Raw genomic sequence first — 23,973 nt, 5'->3', positions numbered from 1 at the left:
CTGAGCTCTTGAGTCATTTTGCCCGTACGATATCAGCGTGCAATACCCCTTGAGTCATTTTGCCGGTTAAAACTAAATAGCTGAGTGAGGCTTGCGCAGTTCAACTTTTTCTACACTCGGCTTTTTTAGCCGGGGCGTCGGCGGTGCCGCGGATAAGAAGAGGTCGGAGGCGGCAAGCGTATTTATACGGGCATTTTTCCCATACCAGATTCTTACGGCGAATGAGATAAGGATGGAGCCGTCGCAGGCATTTTACGTGTAATATCCCACAGCAGGTGCTTACCGCGGACGAGCGGGAACATGGTCATTTCATCGGGAGTTTTACCTCCTCTTCGGTCAATGCCAGTGTGTTCAAAGATAGATGAGATTCCTGTTGTCTGTAACGCGCGCTTAATCATGCCATTTAGTGCTGTGTATCTGGACAGTCCCTCGGCACTCAAACGATGAATCAGCGTCCGATACCCCTTACTGGCCGTCTCCAAGCCAAATCCGTACTAATGCAGCCTACGCGGAATGCGGTCACCATGCGCCGCGTGTTCTGGTCCAGCTTTGTTCCGAGGTTGCCAGGTGGCATGGCATGAAGTCAAACACCGTTTTCTTGAGCCGTGGCATTTCATAGCCCAGCGTGGCCGCTTTGATTTGGGAAGGCAGGCAAAGATCTGAGGGGCCGTTGGGTTAGGACTGAATCCCAGGCACGCTGCCTTTGTTACGCTTGGTCCTTGGAAGCATTCTCATTACTCGCTGCGTTGTGCCAGCCACTCAAAGCAGTATGAAGGTCTGTAATTACATTTCGATGCAGTTACTCAGGCAGCGTCAATTCCAAGAGCTGTACACCGTGGAAGAGTGATGCCACGTAGCTAGAGAACGCCAGATGTATTATGCGTCGTGGTCCTAAACAACCGTCTCTTAAAGGCAACGTCGCCTGTTTCCAGTTAGAATCATCAAAAGAGACCTTTGTTACCGCGCACGCTACAGATCTGACTATGTCGTCAAGCGGGCTCAGCGCTCTGACTGCCGGTAAGCGGGCGCTGCCCGGATAGGTGTAGACCGGCGGATGTCGGTGTCCGGGGTCACGCAACGAGTGCCACTTAGCATGGGCGCTGATCCCAGAAGTGTATTCAATCAAAAAGTAAGGAGATTGTTAAAAACAAATGTAACAACTAATCTCTTGGTCTCTATGCCGTATGTATTTGCAAATCATGGAGAAATGGCGATAGATGCCTTCTACCCAGCCGCCAGACGTGCAAAAAGAAAACAAAAAACAAAAACAAAAGCGAGCGCACATCAGCCTTTCAGCTCACTTCTATTACGGTCAAGCCTCACTACCACAGCATCGAACCATCAATGCAACGGCCTGCCATCAACCACTCCACCCCTGACCTTCCTGCGCCCGAGGGCATGTACCTGGATTAGGACCGTTCCGCTCAGCGGTCGTGTGCTGCGGTACAGTCTAAGGTTCCAGGAACCTTCGACTTCAGAAAACCGTTACTCACTGGAGCACAGGAGGCTTCGCACATGCTGTGGCTGCACATGCACCAGCCGCCTACGTGGGGGCAGTAATGGGACTCAAGTGCTACATTTGGAGACGCAGGGCAGCGTGGGTCGCCACAGCGAGTGTGCGCCGCCTACGTGCGGTGCGCTATAGATTCTAGCCATGAATGGACTAAGGTTCGTACACGCCAGCTCGATCTGGTCCGTGATGAGCACGTGGCAGCAAGGCAAGCGGAAGGCCGCTAAGTGTGTTTCCGAAAACGGCCACAGCGGCTTGCAGTGACCATCATCCCGCACGGTAGCACTATGAGCAAAGCAAAGTAGGTCGGCCACGATCCGTCCACAAAAATCCATCCTTTGCGCGCCCCATCAGGGCACACATGATGCGGTCGAGTGCGGTGCCCTCCCTCGCCCCGGGAAAAAGCGCCTGCTATGAGCGGTGCGGAGTCTGAAAATCCAGCGCAGCTGAGACCCGCGGGAGGGTCGGGGAACCCGAAACCAGAGCGAGAAGCCATCGATGCTTCATGCTGCACCAATCCTCTTCACGCCGATGAAGTATGCAGGGCACGCGATATCCTGCCACCGAGCTTGCCCATATGCTTACGAGCTCCATGGGAACGGCATTGTTGGCGTCCGGGGAGCTGACAGAAGCGTTGATTTAGCAGGCTCTCAGTGGTATCAGGTTTTATATATCCAAGCCGGCCGGTATGTGCTTTTATATAGCATGGCAAATAGTTTTCAAACATTTACACATTTACACATTCATAGACATAATGCAGAGAGCCAATCGGCAGACACGAAGCCCACAGCATCGTTCAAAGGAAATCCAGTTTGGCAAAGTATCACGCATCGAAAAAGACATCGGGGGTGAGGAGGAAATTGAGCCCGTCTCAAACTCCAGGTTTCCGTCTGTGACATCCCAAGTCATCGGTTATCGTCTGCGGACCGAGCGCCTGCCGAGGTCACCGGCTGAGGTCACCGTCTGAGGTCACCGTCTGAGGTCACCGTCTGAGGTCACCGTCTGAGGTCACCGTCTGAGGTCACCGTCTGAGGTCACCGTCTGAGGTCACCGTCTGAGGTCACCGTCTGGGGTCACCATCTGGGGTCACCGTCTGAGGTCACCGTCTGAGGTCACCGTCTGAGGTCACCGTCTGAGGTCACCGTCTGAGGTCACCGTCTGAGGTCACCATCTGGGGTCACCGTCTGAGGTCACCGGCTGAGGTCACCGGCTGTGAGATTACCGGCTGAGGTCACCGGCTGAGGTCACCGGCCGAGATGACCGGCTGAGGTCGCCGGTTGAGGTCACCGGCGTGGCACGGCACCATCAGCGGATTGATGATGTCAAGAGTCACCAGTCGGCGAGGCGTCGGCCGAGGCAGCCGCAAAGGATTGCCGTTAATGAGTGGAATACGTTTCGGCTTTTGTTTTTCTCGGGTTTGACAGTGGCCGGTGGTGGCTCACCTCGAGGCGGTATTCATGTCGAACACCGGACTCAACGACCTTTTGTTTGCCTTACTGGTACATTCTCGTCATACGCTGACGTGGAGATGCTGCTCCGACATGCTGGGCTCACAGTCTAGGAACCCCGAACTATGCAGCAAGCAAAATCAGTTTGGGTGCTCTTGATAAGAGTCCAACGCTGAAGTGAACGTGCAATGCTTTCTTGAATACTTCTCGAGCTTTATATCTATACAATCTCTCTAATAGGAGCCCCAAGTTTCGGTTTTGTCGCCTATTATCGTGCGATGAAGATAATTCGCTCAGGCTGCGTAACCCAAGACGTTTTTAGTCCCAACTTTCCCACCATCGACGTCCCGAAGAAGGTATGAGTTTCTTATTAACGCATTTTGCTAACGTCATCGGGCTCAAAGGCATTGGCAGCTGATGTCCTCAACATTTAGTTCTTTCATTACCTGGTTCATCCTAACACGTCCCCAGCCCCCACCCCCTCGCCAAAAAACAATAACAAACTGCTCCCGGATCTCTCATGGGTTATCATGAGTTTTTATTAGCGCATTTTGCTAACCTCATCGGGCTCGAAGGCTTTGGGAGCTGGAATTATTATGTTCTTTGTCCTCGGCATTTAATTCTTTCATTACTTAGTTCATCTTAACACGTCCCTAGCCACCTCCCCTCCAAAAAAAAAAACAATAAAAAACTGCTCCCGGATCTCTCTCTATCTGTACAATTGCTGGTGGTTGGCTGTTTTACGCAACGCTTGCTCCAGTTCTTCCATTAGCTGCCGGTATTCTTCCATCAACTGCCTGTCGTCAAGGCTTGTTATTCGCATGAATAAGTTGCACACTCCGATGCATGGCATGCCCACTAGTGTCGGCATTAGACCATAATAGGAATGTTGTACATAGTTAACCCTCATTTGCGAAACAAGCATCATGCCTTTAACCTCTCGGGTTCGCCGAACTCACCGCCAAACGGCTTGATATATCGTTTTAAAAATTATGCGGGTTCCACCTTTTCCACCTGGTTATGCACATATTTTGTCACTGCAGCGGACACCACCCGTCAGCCCGTCTTGGATGCTTCAGATGGTGTTGAACATAGCATCTTTCTCGCCACAACCGTGATCTTGGAAATCAGCAGTAGCAATTTCGGTATTTTCCGTTACGGTGCAAGTTCTGCATTCCGCATATTACGATGGGTCCTACAGAATAATACAGCGTGCCATAAAACCAATCTTCAGACAATCACCCAGTGAGAGCAGCTTCTTCCTCGCACTGACTCGCACAAGCCCTGACAAGCCCTGACAAGCCCTGTGCACAAGCCCTGACAAGCCCTGACAAGCCCTGTGCACAAGCCCTGACACGGACGGTGCAATGGGAGGAGACACGAATAAATAATTTGCCACCCAGAAAATGACATTTCTTGCGATAGGCCCCAGAAACTGTTATGCATTAATGCAAACAATTGTTGGACCTATTCTTTTATTTTCATCAGCGCAGATGGATTTCTGCAATTCCACAAAACAGCCACGCCCCGTCTGGCGTTAGGCAAGCAATGTATGGAAGCCACAGTAATAAGCCAACACATGTACTTCAGATCGAGGTCAATAAATGCATATGCAATAATACAGGATCTTTTATAATGGGCATGGATGGGCGTGGTTTTTTCCTAACTGGATATAATGCCATCTGCATCTATTCATTAGCAATGACTGGTATGCACCCGATATACATCTTGTCACCGGAACGACTCTCAGAGGAGGTGGAACCCTCGAAACACTTTTTTATCGCCAGTTTTCCGCCTGACGCTGATAGTAATGACGCATATCCTCCATAACATATATCCTCTATAACGACCTTTCTGCCGCCTTTCAGAGTCCGGACAGCCGCGGCCAGTGTCCTCCATAAGGCCCCTTCGGCCTGTCAGTGCTCGGGTCGCCATGACCAGTGAAGTTCCGCGACTAAACCTGGGCTTGTTCTGCTTCACGGATAACAATTACAGAAAATCAAGTTTCTTGCCTCAACGTTCCCACGACCTGCAGCGGAGATCTTTGCGCTGACCACAGTGACATTACGCTCGTTCATTGTAAGTTAGCTATTTATTCATTGTAATTCATTGTAAGCTCGCTCGGCCTGTCAGTGCTCGGGTTGCCAGCACTGACAGGCCGAGCGAGCTTACAATGAATAATAATGAATAAATAGCTAACTTGCAATGAACGAGCGGAATGTTCATGGTATGCTGTTTTGTTGGGTCTGCATTTTTGAAACGCCTAGTTGACAGCCTTCACTCGATCACAGCAAGAACTGTCGCAGCTCCCCCTCCCTCCGAGCGCCACTCACTTTCTGCTCGAGGTCACTCACTCAAAGTGACCGCAAAATCAGGCCCAAGTCGGGCCAACATGACATGGAATCGTGGCATCGGAATCCGATCCGTTGCCTCGCTACCGACGGAATCAGAACCCGTTGCCTCGCTACCGACGGAATCAGAGCTAACGTACATGACGTGATAGGGTACACACACCGCCCAAAGCCGCCATAGAACATAAGGTGGAAACTCCGGGGCCGGATTTGGCGACGCGACGACAACCAGCGAGTCGTTTCCACTAGTCAGTCATGACTACCCAATCAGCTAGGTACCAGCTCATGGTAAATCGGTGTTTGCGCGCAATTAGCTGTTGTGTTTTATCGCCCAATTATTTCATATCAAAGAGCCCGGGGCCAAGCCACCCAGCATGTACTTGGTGCCGCCAGAGGTCGAGATGAAAACCGCGTCTCCCATGGTTACAGGCTACAGCGCATGAACTTCAATTGAAATAACAGCATGAGATGGTTGAAATAATCGCGTAGTTTTAGTTGACTTGACCACGACATCGAATGGCGTTTTTGCAAAGGTCATTACCGATGGTAGCCTAGCTCAGCTGGAGAATAGTGTTCTCCGCGTGGGCCGATCGGTTCAATGTCCTCCTGAGGCTAGGGCCACTGGGTGGTTGTATGACCCCTTAGTCAGCCAATGCTACATAGTGGGCTGTGGGGGGACCGCGCGATTATTCAGAGAGATCGGTTTAAGACGTTGATGAAGCCCACATATTGATGTTTAAGACATTGATGAAGATATGGAATCGTTGCACAACTTAAGAAACCGCAGTGATGGTCGGGTGCAAACAGGGTGAATAACTCGCCGTGGTGTTCCAGCTCTCTCCTCTCTCCTCCTCTCTTTCCTCCTCGGAATCCTCAGTGTGACAACTTCGAGGGGCTCGGAGCTCAGTATCCTTGCCTCGCCATCATGCCACCTTAGCGAGGCAGCGGAGTTCATTGAGAAACACGTCATGCGCATGCGCATCCAACTAAAAAAGTTGGGTGAGGCTGACATTTGTCAACGGTATTACCTCATTATCAAGTGGAACAAATTAAGCCACGAAGGCCTTGAGCTAACCCCAGACTTAATCCCAGACTTAATCCATCCACCTGGATGGCATCTACCTTCAGAGAGTGTAATCAAGAATTGTTTACTGCAATACGGTTTAGCGTCTGTAGGTTGAAGCTTCCGGCGTGCTGACTGTACAACACTTATTCTTTGTTATTCACTTGATATACTCGTGTGTTATTTATCACGATTGTTCCTCTCATGCGGATATCGCGTTATCATCCGTCATTTTCTTCATAATGGCGACTAGAATGGAGAGAAATGCGAAAGGTTCTTCACAATCTTTCCAACTACCGCAGTACACCCTCCTTTAAAGCACACCTTGAATGCACAATCAGTTTTTTCACAACCTTAAGCCAACAGCAAACAAGGTGATGTGCGAATTGGACCGTGTCACCAAGAATTGTACCCCCCCCCCCCCCCCCCATCCATTTCCCATTAAATTATTCGGCGCTGAACAAGCTCCAACTCGAACCAACAGTGCGTAGTGTTGCATTCCTTCTCGTAAAACTTCGTTGAGTTGCACCTTGCTCCTTCAGTATTGGAAAGGTCATGTCGGATCACCGCAGCTACCACTGAACTTTCAAACGGCACCGGAGATGGGGCCAGTATCAATGTGTGTGCCAAGAATAACCGTCTTTGCGTATGCATGACACCGCAGCTAAGCTTGGCTTCGGCCGGGTGTTAGGCGATTTTGACGTGACGCTGAGCAGTCGCCTGCGCCCATCTATTACGGGCGATGCTGCGTAGCAAATTCATGCATGCGGAATCGTAGATGGGTTTTCTGAGTGGCCCTGGGATTATTCTGCATAGGAGATGCAGCACGTCCAGTTCGATGGTCCTGCATGCTAATAATATAGTCAATTGTGTTTTGCAAGAGGCTAAATTTTGTGCTCACAGGAAATCCGGGAAAAGTGCGAGTGCAAGTGGAAAAGTGCAGAAAAGTGCAAGTGCAAAAGGACATATCTCCAGGTCGACAGAAAAGCTGCAACAGATCGTGCATCTCACCGCAGAGGGCTAGTCCATTCAAGGTGACATCAGTGCGCTAACACACTCAAATGATCTCGGGTGCAGTGGCAGAGCCGGCGATCATAATGAATGGAGCAACTAGGCTACTACACGTGCCATGGCGGAGGGACATGGAGCAAATTAGCTCGCTGGAAATGATGGCACTTGTACAGTTTGCTCCCGTAAGACAGTCCTCCGACGCTCTCGGAGAACGACACCTTCGCTCCGCAGCTCAAACCGCGTCGTTTCCGGGGCTTCCCATGACATCGGATTGTCTGGAGGTTCTGTTGCATCTGCGCACGATCCGTGCTCCGAGCGAGATTCGCAAAACGATCCGTGCTCCGCGCGAGATTCGCAAAACGATCCGTGCTCTGCGCGAGATTCGCAAAACGATTCGTGCTCCGCGCGAGATTCGCAAAACGATCCGTGCTCCGCGCGAGATTCGCAAAACGATCCGTGCTCCGCGCGAGATTCGCGAAACACCAGCTTGGCAAAAACAAGACAGGCTTCGTGCTCGTGGCTTTTCGGCACTAGAAGCTCAGAGCTCCCAGGCTGGAAGTTTCGGCCCTCAGAATGCCAGGAGGTACAGGTAAGTCAACGGCATCAAGCAAACATTGATTTTACTGTTGATATTCAACGCTTCAAGCTGCGCTCATGGCCGTGAGTGACCACGAGCAGGCCATGGTCGTGACTTTGAGCACTAGGGTAATAGATGCGAACGTAGAGCAAAGTTCGCTGCAATAACCGCGGCATGAAACTAATCAATACACTAAATGGGCAATGAAGACTAGATTTTTGGTTGGTACTGAACATTTGGCAGGTAGTAACTGAAGATAGCCAAGCGCAGATGCTACAATAGTAAATGTATTTAAAATCCAAATTAGTGTTACGCTAGCAAACAATTCAGCATAGTCCCATAGAACTAGTAAATCAAACCTAGAGCGCCCTAACTTAGAACACACCTTTGTACTGTATATTTTCACAATAATCCAGAACCATTGGGTGTGGTCTCACAACTGCTCAATAATAAAACGGAATTTTTTACAAATTGTTTGGTGTGAGCTGCAGTTTTTGTCCGGATTTCCCGAAGATTGAGGCACTCGTCCTGGGATCTCGAACCCAAATATTTACACAAAACGAGTAAGCTTGACATATGCAAGACCGGTCCTGAGCCCTTAGTTTTCTGGCATAAAGAGGAAATTCAGAGTTTTTATTCTGACAGCATTATGTGAGTATTCTGGCCAAACGACGCTATTATGCAAGCGTAGCCTCGCGATCCACAGGCGTAGATCAGCAATACTTTTATTTGTTGTATGCAGGGACATTCGCCAACGCTGTGCAGTTGATTGCACACATTTATAATCCCTGGCTGCCAATAAACACAACATCTGATGCCAGTACTTGAACCTCCCCCCCCCCTAACGTTGGTGTTCGATTTGCGCTCAAGTGTGTAACCATCTGCGCACATCGATCTACTCCTTTCTAGTGCGATTTTCCATTCTGTCTGCCATCAACACGCGCGGGTCTGGTGACGCTGCGGCGCCCGCTTGGTGTAATCTGAGCCTGGTGTTGACTCACGTATCGCAGAGTTACCAGAACTGGCTAGTTTTGCATCTTCCATGCCAACTGAATAGGAAGGGCTACATTCTGCTCGCAGTGGAATATTGTGGGGCAACCTAGGCTGACAACATGACTTCGCTAAAACTACCCCGGACGTTTACTGCACAGCCTTTAAGTGACTGCTTGCGTTGTTACTGGACACTGCACAAGGATGCTTTGCAGTGGTGGCGACAAATTGACTCCACTTAAGTGCGACGACTAGTCCAGACGGCGCCGGGTCAGACCACTCCGCTCAAGTATAGCGTGTTTGAACTGTGAGCACCAGGATCCACTCGAGGCCGACCCTGTTCGCAATCGCCAGCTACTGGAAACACATTTGTTGCGAGCGTTCGTTGTTCCATGCAACCATATGATGTGTGAGATATTGCCCTTGACAAGAATGAAATATAAAGGTGTCCTTCCCACGGACAGGAGGACCGCCGGCAAGGTTTGAGTGTAAGTATGAGGACATAAACATGCCGCTCCAACGAGCAGGAGAACCGCCGAGAAGATATGGGTATGAATATGAGTATATAAACATGCCGTCGCCACGAACAAGAGAATCGCCAACAAGATACGGGTATGAATATAAACATTTCAATATGCCGTCCCCACGAGTAGGAGAACCGCCGGCAAGATGCGATGCAATTTCTGTGGGCCCGCAGACCGGGTTCCTTCTCTGCTATCGCTGTGTCTGTGCAAATGCGCCATACAACGGCGGACGCATCTCCCCGGTGCGAATCGCTTCACTCGGCAGGCAGGGCCCGGCACACCGCGCTGCAAACGAGGCTTTTGCCCATCCGCTTGCAATTCCAGTCACGCTTGCATTCCCACCCGGGAACACATCCCGGGGTAGCAGCATGGTCGAGCAGATCCCGGCGCCGCGCAGTCGTTGACTTACGCCAACACTGCAGACGGGAAGCCGCCAGCAACAGCGAGAATGCGTGGCGCCCGGAGGGTGAGGGCCGGCAACGGGCGAAGTTCGCTGCATTGGAACTATGTTGCAGCCAATGATGGCACGCCATGTAAACTACAGCATGAGAGTACGGAATTAATTCATGGGATACGTTATGGGTATGTACGCTGCACGGCATCCGTCAATCATTGCAATGTATTTCTGAATACGACTTAGACTATGGCATACATTAAAATGTGTAATGAAATGGCATGCAGCGGGGATAATAGATACCAACGCGGCATACAATACCTTGCCGCAGTGCGTCCAATCGCGCCGGGCGACGGGGGGGGGGGGGGGGGAGGAACGGTAGGTCGACGGGACTGACACTAAGCCGATAAGTGCTCAGGTTTTCACGCAGCCAGATGTGATGTCGCTGGAACGGTTTCATCTGGGGTTTTTCAGGCCAGGACGTTTCCTAGATCGGGACTTTTCCGCTGCAATCTGATGAAATACGCCGAGCTACTGAATGACTCGCTGCCATGGTGGGTGCAGGACAGCGTGCTGCCGGTGTTGAACTCGGACTTTTCCGTTGCATAAGATCCAAAATCAGTGCCCGCTTCTCCTAGTTGAACCATTTTTACGATTGTCTGGGCGGGGAATCTTGCTTTCCAGTGTGAAATGTGGGACCGACGTCAGCATTGAAGTGCAGTTAGTCAATCAAAATGCCTTGGATAGTGACCCACCGTGAGCTCATTTCGCTCCAAGCGCATAGGTTACGAACAATGCGATCAGAATGCCGGTACATGTTACGCACAATAACCAAAAAGTACCATTTCCCATCCCTCCGATCTGTCACGGAAAGAAAAAGGTCACCACACTTTTCATGTTAAATCAGCAACGGCTGGTCGGGACTCCTGCCCTTCCTCATCTGGTCAGCAGGGAGGTTCGGGGGGGGGGGGGGGGAGATGGCATGATCCTTGCGTACGTTGGCATATTAACAAAAACGCATAAAAGTTTATCTTCGAATGGTTGAGACAAAGCCGGGCTACCTGCGTTTTTAACAGTGTTGACATGAACACGTAGGGGTACAACACACGTTTTTTACATATGCATACCTAAGACATTCCAGAAAGTACTGACTTAACTGCACGAAGACATAAGTACCTTATGCATTACATCATGTTTGTTTAGTTTTCAAAGCTTGTTTTGTTTCGTTAACAGAACGATGACAATAATTACAGTTCCGTAAACACTTGCCAAATAATGCACGATGACAGGTTCCTGTTGCCGTGAAGCGTTCAATCATTCTCAGTTTTACAAAACGAAATGTACACATTACAAAGTGTTGAGGAAGATGCTCACCTACCGGAGCGCTGCTGCTCCAGACAAAACTTATGCAATGCATTGATTTTTGAAGTTATTCATGCAGACGACATTAACAGAAGAATCAAGTCTGCTTGCATTCCAAAGTATGCATATATAACTAGAATATAAGTTCCAGTTAGCATCATCCCTTGGCTTACTCTAAAACGTGATCTAAGTAAGCCTGCGATCAAGTTAGCTCTGAAACTTGATCCTTTTTCATTGCGAAGGATCGAACATTTTTACGTAAGTTGTAAAATGCATTTGCAATGAACACTATGCACGCAGATAAAACAGTACTAATAGCCTTAGCCCTCGTAAAATAACCACGAGAACGGAAAGACAGAAATTAATTCCACCTTCTTCCATTCCCCTGGCTATTTTGCAAGGAGCGAGGCCAATAGCAATCTCCGATCAAATATTTTCGTTTTACCTTGGACCATCTCCACTGTCAGTGTCACTATTCATATAATATGCGGAACATTCTCGCAAATCTGAGCCACTGAGCACCCAAAGGACCAAAAGCCCTTTTCCCACAGTCTGAGCAATGATTAAAGTCGAGCACATGGTCTAGTAGAATTGGGATGCGTCTCGCTACTTATCCATTTCGCCAAAAAGGCGAGAGGCGTGTAATTTCTGCGATAAGACCTGTGCTTCCATACCGGACGCTGCCACATTGAGGCCAGTGAGGATGTCCTCAGTGACTGCTCCCACCTCATTAAACGCCTCGCCGCTTAGATAAGCTATACACATCGCCACCGCTAATGCGCTTTAACCATCAACAGATCGCCAAGCCCCCAGCCCGTGTTACCAGGCCGCGCCAGGTCAAAGGCCCACACGGCGCCCGCTGGCGAGCGGGAAGCCCCAGCGCGCGCGGCCGGCGCCACAGACGGGCGTCTCACCGAACGGCGGCAGGATGACCTGTCCGACCACGTGCAGCACGCCGTCGCGGGCCACCAGCTCGCCGCCGCTGACGTCGACGGTGACGGCGGCGTAGCGCTGCGCGCGCGGCGCCAGCGTCAGCCGGCCGTCGCGCCGGCCGAACACGAAGACGGCGTCGTGGCGCGCGTTCAGCCCGGCCCCGGGCAGACCGGCGCGGCACTGCAGCCCGCTCAGCACGTGCACGCGCAGGATCTCTGCCGGGAGAGAACATTGCGGGACGGTGACGACGATCTCGGGCCGACGGGGCACACAGGGGCGGTGTTCGGACGCGGGATGGGCCGGCCTGTGCGTTGATGAACGCTCTGTGAGGGTTGCCGGTAGTGTGGTGGTTAACACGTCTGCGTTAACCACTGCGTGTCTGGGAAACCAGAGGTACGGGGTTCGATTCCCCGCGGTGCCCGCCCTTCATGCCGGGGTGAGAGGCAGGCGACGCCATATAGCCTCAGCAGCCGAGTGCGTCGTAAAGCCCCAATCACACACACACACACACTCACTCACGAACGTTCCGTGACTCAGTTGGCTGGAGCGCCTGCCTTCCGATCCACCCACCCTTACAGGGGTGGGCTCGAGTTAGGCGCTTGCTGTTTGCCACTGATTGCGATGGTGCGCAACCAGTGACAGCGGCCGCGCCAAAGGTCAGATGACGTCAGGGGGTTGGACGGCAGGGCAGAGCATTACGGCAATTTAAGCTTTTGTCGGAGAATAATGCCGTTGATCCGAAATGTCACGACCAGATGGTGGGGCCAGGACTCACGTAACGAGCCCTGCTTAGCGTGAACACTGATCCCATAAATCCACCCAATCGAATGGTTCAGTTAGTTAGTTAGCTTACTGATTTAATACAGAGTTTTGAGGCCCGTCAACTGCATTGGTTGGTTGCGCCGCGTTGCTTATTGACATGAGTTTGCGCTTGAAATGATTCAAACATAATATTTAACATTGTATTTATCATTAATGATTAATGTTTATACACATACATTTATATATATATATATATATATATATATATATATATATATATATAGCGAGTAGTAAGAACTTGGTGGCAATGACAGCAACCAACGGTTCCATTCAAGTATTTTCAACGTTTCCATAGGTGGCATCCCATTATCAGGACGAGAACAATGGTAAAAGTTCAACCAAGTTGCAATTAAATATCAAAACATTCAACCGATATCGCTCGACATAACAACGGCCACAGTCATACAAATGAACACGACCTTTCTGCGCATAAACAGAACAGATTGAAAATGCAAAAAATCACGTGATGAAAGCTCCTTTTGACCCCATATGAAAAAGGCTACCTTATAATTTGCAAAGGATATCTAGACCCATGATATTAAATGATGACTTTTGTTGGTAAATATGAAATGTATTCTAAAATCCCAAGATCGAGAGACTTGCTTGAACGTCCTAATATGGAAAAGTTTTACATGCTAAAGTGTCACACGTAAATGAATGGTGTTGGATGGGCGGAGGGACTGGGATAGCCAGAATGTTGCTTGTACGGTAAGACATTCGAAAATGCTGCTACACTCTGCAATACAAATTACGAAGGTTTGAACTCGCATAAGATACTCCACACGAAGCGCAACAATATTTATAAATGAATGCAGAGGCTGAGCATTTGGGAACCTTGTCTTTAACTTAAGGAAGGATGCGACAGTAAAAGAGCTTTCTAATGTGATTCTAGTGAACAGGAAAGGGCAAAATCCTTGTAGCAAGTCTACAAGCTCATTTTTTCAGTCGCATCGACTGTTTTCCAAAATATGGCAGCACCAAATATTTATTTAGCCTTTGGACCTCGTGATTGGTGGGGCTTGACATATTTTGCATCCAAGAAGCTCTTTACTAAACTAGCAGTGGTTGAAAGTGGAAGCCCTTTCTCTCAAAGAATGATATGAGCCGGCCGAATCGAGATCAATCATCACCAAGTCAAGTCAAGGTACAGATAAATATTTGGTGTTGCCATATTTCGGATAACGGTCAATGCCACTGAGAAATGAGCTTGCAAATCTGCTATAATAATCTGATTTTGAAGCTTTAATCTGAACGATATTTTTTCAACTTATTTCTTAGATGTTTTAAATTCATTTATCATATATAAAATCTGTAAATACACTATAATAGATTTTGCCCTTTTCTGTCCCCTAGACTCACTTTAGTTCCTCTTTTACAGTTGTGTCTTTCTTTAAGTTAAAGACAAGCTTCCCAAATGCTCAGCCTCTGCAGTCACTTATAAATACTGTTGCGTTTCGTGTGGAGCATCTTACGTGGATTTTACCCTTCGTAATTTGCGTTGAAGAGTGCAGCAAAATCCGGGAAGGCCTGACCGCACAAACAACATTCTGGCTGTGCCAGACTCTTCGCCTATCTGAGACCTTCATTTGAGTGTGACACTCGCTCTAACATTGAAAATTTTCCATGTTAGGACGTGTCAGTGATTCTCTCGGTTTGATGATTTTGAAGACACTTGACATTTACCAACAAAAGCTGCTGTTGAATATCATGGGGTCTGCATGTCCTTTGCAGATTATAAGATAGTCTTTGTCATACGGAGTGAAAAGGATGCTTCGTCGCGTGATTTTGTTGTTGTTGTATTTTTCAATCTGTCCTGTTTATGCGCAGAAAGGTCGTGTTCATTTGTGTAACTGTGGCCGCTATTATGCCGAGCGATGTCTGTTGACTGTTCGAATATCTGAATGTAGCTTGATTGAACTTGTACCTTTGCACTCGTTCTGATGGTGATGCGGAATGTATCGAAACGTTAAAGCTACATAAAAGGTACTGTTGACTGCTGTCCTTGCCATCAAGTTTTTACTACCTTTTACCATCCGAGCATGTTCCATATGTGAGATCATGGATATATATATATATATATATATATATATATATATACATATATATATATACATATATACGGAGATTATGAATATGTATATATATACATGTAGATATACACACATATAAACATATATACAGACATGCATATATGCATATATATACACACACACATATATATATATATATATATATATATATATATATATATAGACAAAATACCTCCTTTTAAATATGTTTCACTAAAGACCAAAAAGTTTTGGGCTGAAGCACACTTTATGTTGTTTCGTTCGATGTTTTCTGTGAGTTTTTTGTGTTTCGTTGAAGTCCAAAAATTAAATCTTTAAATTCAGTGACATAAACGGTCGTATATTTGTCCCGTATTCATAAAAAACGTTGCGTTTCAGTTTCATCCTTAAACCAACCAAAGCAGATTTGTTATGTCTTACACGATTAAAAGAACACTTCATACATATTTGATGATTCAAATGAAAACACAATGTATCTCATGAAACAAGTGTAACGGGTCACACAAATCGGGGTTTTTTATCTCTCCCAAATGTGCGAGTGGAACGAAGGATATAAGTTGTTTGTTGAGTGCTGTGGCATGTTGGCGGTTGTATAGGGCTTCTAATGGCATCAGTCGTGTTTTGGTGTGTTGGATTTTGGTGATTGTTGTGTTTTCGGAGAATTACCTGGCGTCCGTATTGTTTGGTGGCACTGTGTCATGTGCCGTTTTGGAGCTCGTCTCGAAGACGGATAGTATGTCGCTTTGGAAAAAGTAGTTGTCACGCCAATGTAGTTTATCCCACGAAGCCTGCAATTGTCGTACGAACAGGAGAATTGATGAACCACACTGTGGCCTTGAAAATGTCCTTGGCCGTCACCTCTTTTTCTGCCGAAAGGTTGCTTGTTTTCCTGTTCTTATAAATGATGGTGAGTTGAAGGTGAACTATCGCACTGGTGCACGCTACGCTGTCTTGAAAAGTTCCCTGAATAATGCGCTCGTGCACTTTGCGAGATAATGACATGTGATTGCGACAGTAGAATTGAATGATGTTTTTGGCCGTTTTGTCTTAGCTTTAGTTTTTGGTTTTCGCTCTACATGCCTTTCAATTTGATCATCGATGTTTACCTTGGAAACCCCGTTCTTGGACGCAATCTGCATCAGCATAGCGAACTCTGCGTACAAACATTCCCGACAGGAACAGTTGTTAGTAGTTCTCCCTTTGAAGGCACTGATCACGAGGTCCTTTTTTATCTAAACTGGTATTTGAAAGCCCTTTGTACCGAGAAGACCATCACCCGAACTGTAGCCAGGAACACCCGCTAAAGACCTACGGGCTTATCAAGCCCGCATGCTGCGGGCCAGCATCAGCCGCTCCAGTCCGGAATGATCTTATTGGCGAGATGGGGGAGGGCCTGGCCGGGCGTCAGTCGAACATGGAGTGAGATGTACCGCACGGAGGAATGCGACGCATGGTCAGGTCGATGCCATACCGCAGGTCACGTGCGTGTAAGTGCATGGTAATATTCGTCCTTGCTGCGAGTGTAGCACGCGAAAGTGATGCAGAGACACGCGTCATCCGAAATCAAATAACGTGCTTGGCGACTCTCGCCAGGGGCTGCCCCTGCTGGGATCCAAACATATCCCGAGCACCGCACGGTCCACTAAGTCAGCACGTGCTGGCAACGGCGCACTGACTGCAAAGGATACGGAAATATCTGACGCCTGAAAGCATTTCGGAGTAGTCGGATGTACATTTCCCTTGTTAAATTACAACTGTAGTGGATGCTTCATGAGACGTCAAACCGAAAATGGCTGAACTTACATATAACAAGAGGGACGGGCTAAACGAAGATATCAGCCGTTTTTATGTATAGGATGCAATTGTCAAACGTTTCAGGACAGTGCCCAGTCATAAGTGAACAGGGCTTGAGGTGTTCTGTAGCAACCTGCGTTTTAACCCCACACACGACTCGGGTGATCACAGCCTGCCAGCTCAACCGTCCGCGCTTCGTTCCGCCCTTTCCACGATGCTGTACATCGGAGGATAAATAGCTGAGATGGAAGCGTGCTTGATTTCCACGCGTGAGGCCCGGCCTCCGTTCCGGCACGGCACCATGACCTCCGGGCGCTTATATAACCCTCGTGATCGCTGGCGCTCTACTATGGGTGACGCGACCACGTCCGCACCGTGCAGCCCTCTCACATGAAGGCGCCGTGTGTCGAGTGTCAGAAAGTCTTGACTGAATGATGGCGCTGATTTTCTTGGGAAGTGCACTATGGCTTGATAACAGGCGCGTTATTGGCTTATGCTCAGTGCGGGTCATACGGGTCAAGGAGACCTTTCGGTTTGGCGGCCTGTGTTTGAGCACCTCTCATCACAGTGTCGCACATCGTGTATTAAGATGTGGTAGTCCGCGTGGTTGATTGGTTGAATTTCTCTTTAATGGCAGGTTCGGCACCGATTTGGAACATGTTCTGTTTTCCATAGGCCTGACGTCTTTAAAGCATAAATTTCGTTTAACGTTCACTCGTGTCAGGGAGCGCGACTTTAAAGTGTGGGGAATTATCACGATACATGGCCACCAATGCTCGTTTGATTTCGCCGCTTCAAAAGTACTGGTAAACTGTACTGGTAAATTGTACTGGTAAATTGCAGGTCGATTTTTCAGTATGCCAGCTCATATTGCCACAAATACTAGGAACACTGGGCTCTTCCGCTTCTATCGGGTGTAATGAATGTTGCATGCTTATCTAGCTGGGGCACACATAAAACGTTTGGACATTTGGCATTCCCTCTCCAGTGAAAATCTAAAAGCGTGCAAACGGTGTTGTGTCGTTGATTGCACCTGTCCTGAACGCTGTGTCTAAACGACACAGATGTGTGACCCCAAGGAAGCCAGTTGCCAGACCCCGTCATGTCACAAGTTCAATCAAGCTTAAAGATGTCGACGTGTTTAAACCACCCGTCCTTATTTTTGCGATCGCTGGTCTTATCGCTTGATCACATGCATAGCCGGCCGCGTAAATTCCGCCCACGATGCATTAACTGCGTAATGGCGGCACCGTCCACACGCAGGACAGTTTGAAAACCACCGACAGGGCCCGACAGTTTGAAAACCACCGACAGGGCCGGACTGAAGCTCGGCTAAAGCGCCGCGGTGCGGACAGCCAGCACCCGGAGCAGACGGCCGGCCGTCAAAAGGTCAGCCCAGCGGCGCAGGTCATTGGCGTTGGTGGACGAGACGGTGGCTCCGGACAAGGTCGGGCTTGGAGGCCCTCAGACAACCTGGTTAGCTCTGATGTGCAACGGCAGGAATTTTAAGGAAATGGAGTGGATTCACGGAGGGGGCGAAAAGCTGTGGCTAGTAAGCCACCGCACGGAGATGGTCGCATGCTAGCCAGAGACACAAGTGCATGTGCTAAAAATTAGTTTCACACAGAAACGAAGAATTGTAAATTCATTGGACATTCAGCTGTGTATCATCAAACCAGGACGTGAATCCTGGGGCGTTCAAATCGCGTGGTGTTTGCCAGTTAGCGCGAGTAGCGTGCATTTAACCCAGCTATCCGATTTCTTAGCAACCACGGCCACATCACACATAACTTTGGAAACACGAATGGCAGCGCGTGACCCTGCTTGAATGCATACTTGCCTTACATATGATGCCAGCATGAAAAGGCTTAAACCCCTGGTTTTTCAGCATTAAATTCATATGCAGAAAGTAATCGAACTTTTGCATGCCGGGAAGCACTGGTTAAGCGATCATGATTAGGCGCGTGTTGGAAAAGTGTTATGGGCAGACGCATGATAAACGCAGCTGATTGCTGCACATCTTCGTTTAGCGACGTACTTTCTGCTATGCTCAAGGCTCGGGTATTCTCGGCAGAAGAATTCATCATTATTATTGTATTGCAGCCTGCAGCCAAAGGAAGAACAGCACACATACTTCAGGCAGGCCACCAGGCACCTTGCATTAGGCGAGTACCAGGTGGTTGTTCTACTCACCTCTCGTCTGCTGCAGGCTTTTGGGCAGCTTGATGCGGCCGAACGCCTCGTTCGTGGGAGCAAACACCGTCATCGCCGTCCAGTTCGCAATCTCGGCGCTCAGACCCGTCTGATCCAATACTGGAAGACATGGAATGCAGTCACAAATACCTCAGACCTGCTTTTTCTTTTCTTCAAAGAAAAACACGCGGGGTGCACGTGGGACGGGTCGGTGGACCGGTGTTGAAAGAGGATAAACAAACACCCTGAAAGAAAGCACAAAGCTGGTACGTAACACTGATAACGTACGTCTCGAAACGCAGCCACCAAGATACGCCTGGCGAGCGATTAATGGCGGCTGACGCTGGCGCGGAGCGAATTCTACTGAGATCAGAAGAATCGCATATGCATATAGTGGCATAACTGAAAAAAACGCGACACAAAGATATGTGAGCATGGAAAACTACGACGTTCAACTTCGTTCTGTGAGAAGATGACGCGGCAGAAAATGCGAGGCATTCAGGCCCATATGCTACCATGCCAGTTCTCTAAAAAACAACTCAAACCATATCCCTCCGGTCAGCAAGCAGCATTGCTGTCACGTGTCGCTGTTACCCTTCTGACGCAACGCTTATGCATCAAGGTAGCCTCCCCTTCACCAGTTACCTCCACTCTCTGCGAACATCTACCCTCCTTTCCTGAGTCCATTTGCCCCCTACGAAGCCTATAATTGCGTCCTAAATTCTTTCATGTCTCAGCCAAACTCAGCATGCCCTTTTTATCACACACTAAAGACTTGACTGCGATACCAGCGTATCATGGATCGCTGTGTTTCCATGCAATTTCTTAGAAAGGTGCTCTGGGGGCTTTGTCACACGGTTCGTTCTCAGCAGCTTCAGCTCTGGTCGCCATGAAAGCCCTAGCTATGTCACTTTTACTTAGCCACCATTCCACAGACGTCGGAAATTCGTTCATGTGAAAAAAGAATGACCTTGACAGACTAAGTTTCGGAGAGGGTTTATAATTTATGTAGGATACGTAAGACTATCTTACTACCTGTTCATCGGCGAAAAGGTCACAAGATCCATACGCACCATTCGACCTCGCAAACACGCACTTAACAACACCTGTCCATTCAACTGTGGAAGGTAACAAACACCCAGTCTCCAACCCTTTCACAACAAACACAGGTGCAAAAGAGTGAAAAACGTACGTGCAGGATCGCACTCGGGGTCTCTTCGGTTTAAATGCACAAGGGTTTGAAAGCTAGCGCACGTGGCGAATACCACAAGCCAAACCTGCCCTGCACCTACGCTAGCCAAATACTGAGGTATAAAACCCCTACCATCAAATGACCTCAGACGAGCACTGCTGACACACTTAACATTAAAGAGAGTTTTCCACATTTGCACGGAGTTTTGAATTGAAATAGTGATCTTGAGCACGTTCCCAAGCAGTTCACAGCCCTGCCCTTTTTGAGATCTAAACCGCTCTCTTTTCTGAGCTGCAGGCCCATGAAAAGGGGAGAGTTTTCTGGGAGAGTATTTCAAAGTCGCCTCGACAGTAATGATACCATAATGACGTCATTCATATCTGCCAGTCCATGTCCCACGCGGCAATCCAGGCCGAGGAAGATATAATGATCGAGGCGTTCATATATGGCGTTCGTGGGCACGATTTCAAAATATAACGGCCATCAATTGCCTCCCAATCACTGCTGTGTGAAATGCGATGGCATAATCAAACAATGACGTATCGAGGAACATATTTACTAAACAGAGAGACTGTCTTGTCTAAGGCAAGCTTTTCCACTTAGGAGTATGCCAGTAGGTATATATAGGTATATAGGTAAGGTAGCCGTAAATATAGGTATATAGGTAAGGTAGCCGTAAAAGGTATGTATAAAAAGGCATAGGTAAAAGGTAAAGGTAAGTGAGCTTATTTCATCCCGACTGATGCTTGGTTCAATATCTCGAAATGTGAAATATTCCCACTAACCTGTTCTGCTCCGGTGAACTAACGATACGCTATTAATGGAACACGAATTGCAACCGCTCATTCTCTCCACCCGCAGTTTCAGGCATCCTCCATAATTAACCACAACCCAATTACATGAAGGCGCTCGGCAATCTGTTGCCTCTGCAGATTGGCGGAAAGATGCTGAACTCGTTATTTAGTGGCACTTGGAGTGAGCACCAGGACGGGTGCATTGACATGCGAGGTCCCAGGGCGACCAACTGACACGGAAAGTCTAGCTGTCAACTGGCCAGCGAGGGCCAACACAGACCTGGGGCGGTAGCTCGACATCATGTGCGGGGCGTCAAACTCGACGGTCTCCTCTGGGGAAAGAGCAGGGGCACCATTATCGGCTAGCTGGAGGGAGCAAGTCGGGCGGTGAGCTCAGGCAGCGAGTTTCGCTTAGCGGTACCCTGGACCTAAAGGGATCCAAGAACAATTCGAAATAAATTTATGCTCACAAATAGTCTCAGTGTCGGTTCAGGCTCTCCGCGACCGCTTCGCTGCTCTGCGGCAGTGCCAGCCAAATCCTCGCTCGAAGTACCGCCAGTGGGCTCGCCAAAATGTAAGTCTAGGCAGCCAATGCTCTAATAGCTTTTTCAGGAAAGCGTATGTTCTAATTTGTTTTCCGTTTGACTGTGTGTGTGTGCGTGTGTGTGTTTTAACTTGACTTTTGCCCCCATGCTGGTCCGCTAAATTCATGTTACCTTCATATTCTGTGGAGTGCTACATGTCAATAAATGAATGGCGAGATAACTGAGAATCGGTGCACCACTCCCTTTTTTACCTCTTTGCTACCCCTTGCCTTGCATTTCCTCTGTTATTCTTTTCTACGTGTCTTGTTTTTTTCCACTGACTTCCGAGCGTCATTCTGAGTCGTCTCTCACCCTTAGTCTCTCACTCCGAACCATCCAATGGATGCACACCGTTGCTCAGGCATGAGCTAAACGGTTTACATCACCGACTTCTTCAGACGCTTGTCTAAGTGGTGCTTCTGACCTTTCGTGTGGCTGACCTTTTGCAGCTAGCGCCGCCAGTACACGGGCTCTCAGACTTCCCAGAATTTTTGTGCTGCGTCTGGCCGCGTCGAGCGAGGTCTGACAGACGACGCGTTTGATGAGTCATGTACCACTCAGCCCGCAACGAGCTAGCGACCAAGCTACACATCGTGGTGTTAGAACCATGCATATCCAAAACAGGTTCAAGGTACGAAACATGCGGCCTTGATTTGACACACAGTGGCGGATTGTCAGCGCAGGTAAGTCCGTCCATTTTCCCCGCCGAAAAGCGAAGATACATCTAGATGTTCAGTTGATGAGGCTCAGCTTAAGATACTTTAGTTTTTAGATAACAATCAGCTTCTTGCGCGTTTGCTCCATTGTTCGATTTAAACGCTTCGTTGCTTTCGGTAAGTCATAAATTATTTTGCCTATATAGTCGTTTAGTTTAGTTTAAGCTGGCTAGGGTTTCGTAAGTTCCTAAGTGCTTTTGCAAGAAATATTATGCACCTAGATAAGGCAGTAGTAATAGCCTTATTCCTCGCAGAAAGACCAGGAGAATGGAGATGAAGATGCGCTGATATTTCGGTGACATGCCTTTATCTGAACAAATGGCAGAAATTGTTTTATTATCTAAGTATTTTATTGAAACGAATTACATTTTTACTACCCTTTTGATGAAGGTATGTCGCCGAAATACCAACACAACTAGATCTCTTTTCTCCTAATCTTTTTCCGAGGAATAAGGCTATTACTACTGGCTTATCTACAGCTAACGTTTCAAGGACATTCGTTCCCCATTGTCAAAGCAATGTTAGATAGCCGGACGGAAAAATTTCGAATACGAAAAAAAACGACGCATGCTCTACGAAAATCAAAGGTGGACCATCAGTTAACAGATTATACATCCGACCATGAGGTCAAATGACAAACACATACAAACACACACACGTCACTTTTCCAGCCTGTTTGTCACCATCGCAAGTTCGAGGTATCGAATTGACCTGCTGTCATTGGGTGACTGAACAAGTCCAAAGCGATGCATGACCTAAGCTGTTTGTTTAACGCGCGCCCAGTGGCCGGTTGGATACCCCCCGCTTGGGTGGGGTCAGTTTGACCTCCCGAGATCTCAGAAACTATGAGAGATACAGACTTCAAATTCGCAGAGTGTATTGGCCTGAACGTGAACTCATTTAGGTCAAACTTTGAAGTCAATAGGTTGTGATGCTGTGATGTTGTGATGCTGATGCTAGGTCAAACAAGGTCAAACTCCAGTTTGGTCTCCAAAGTGCTTCAAGAACCTAGATACCTGTTCTAAGGGAAAGGTCACATGCTCATTGAAGGCCAGCAACCTTGTTTGAAGGCCATGGTGACCAAAATCGTGCAAGACTGCTATGAATTTTACATTTGAATAAGCGACGAAGGTTACGATAGGCAGTATGTTCCCAACAAAAAGCTGACCTGGGTCATTTTAGGTCAGTGGCCTATTCCGACCTTTAAGAAGTCCGTGGATGATGTATAATGTGGCTCCTCTTATCAATCAATCCGAAATGAGCACCGGAAACTATCTCATACAGCAAACCCTACAGTAATAAAACAGGTTGGTTTTAACGTTGGACTGATCTTTATACTTTATCCTAGGTCAATGGAATTTGTTTCTTCAATTTGCGTTGCCTAAGAACGTAGCTCATAGATGTATGGCTTTGTCTAACACGCCGTTGTTGCATCAGGTTAAACGATTCCCCATAAATCAGCTTCGCTGAATCTATGGCCTGAACCTGCCTGCCGTGGGTCAGCGACCTTACGAGGTAAATCTAAATTTTTGATACCAAACGATCCACTATTCAATCGCTCACAGCTATGCAAAATTTGGCGCGGCTAAGCCAAGTCGTTGGGAAACCATTCCGGAAAAAACCTTCGGAGTCAATTTGATTCTCAC

The 23,973-nt window shown here is 48.2% G+C and overlaps 1 protein-coding gene across 1 annotated transcript in view; it reads right to left on the bottom strand.

Moving 5' to 3' along the window:
* Positions 1–23,973, bottom strand: part of LOC119105296 (transforming growth factor-beta-induced protein ig-h3) — a 131,775-nt gene that overhangs the window by 44,465 nt on the left and 63,337 nt on the right. The window contains exons 8-9 of the mRNA XM_037228763.1: positions 19,042–19,161; positions 12,145–12,378 (exon numbers count right to left, since the gene is read on the bottom strand). Of these exons, the coding sequence (XP_037084658.1) occupies positions 12,145–12,378; positions 19,042–19,161 (354 nt within the window). The remainder of the gene's footprint in view (positions 1–12,144; positions 12,379–19,041; positions 19,162–23,973) is intronic.

This window comes from Pollicipes pollicipes, unplaced genomic scaffold (assembly GCF_011947565.3).
Source record: "Pollicipes pollicipes isolate AB1234 unplaced genomic scaffold, Ppol_2.1 Scaffold_6138;HRSCAF=7277_pilon_pilon_pilon, whole genome shotgun sequence".
In the NCBI taxonomy this organism is placed as follows: Eukaryota; Metazoa; Arthropoda; class Thecostraca; order Pollicipedomorpha; family Pollicipedidae; genus Pollicipes; species Pollicipes pollicipes.
The sequence above is the reverse complement of the archived record's forward strand: the minus strand, read 5'-3'. Positions and strand labels throughout refer to the sequence as shown.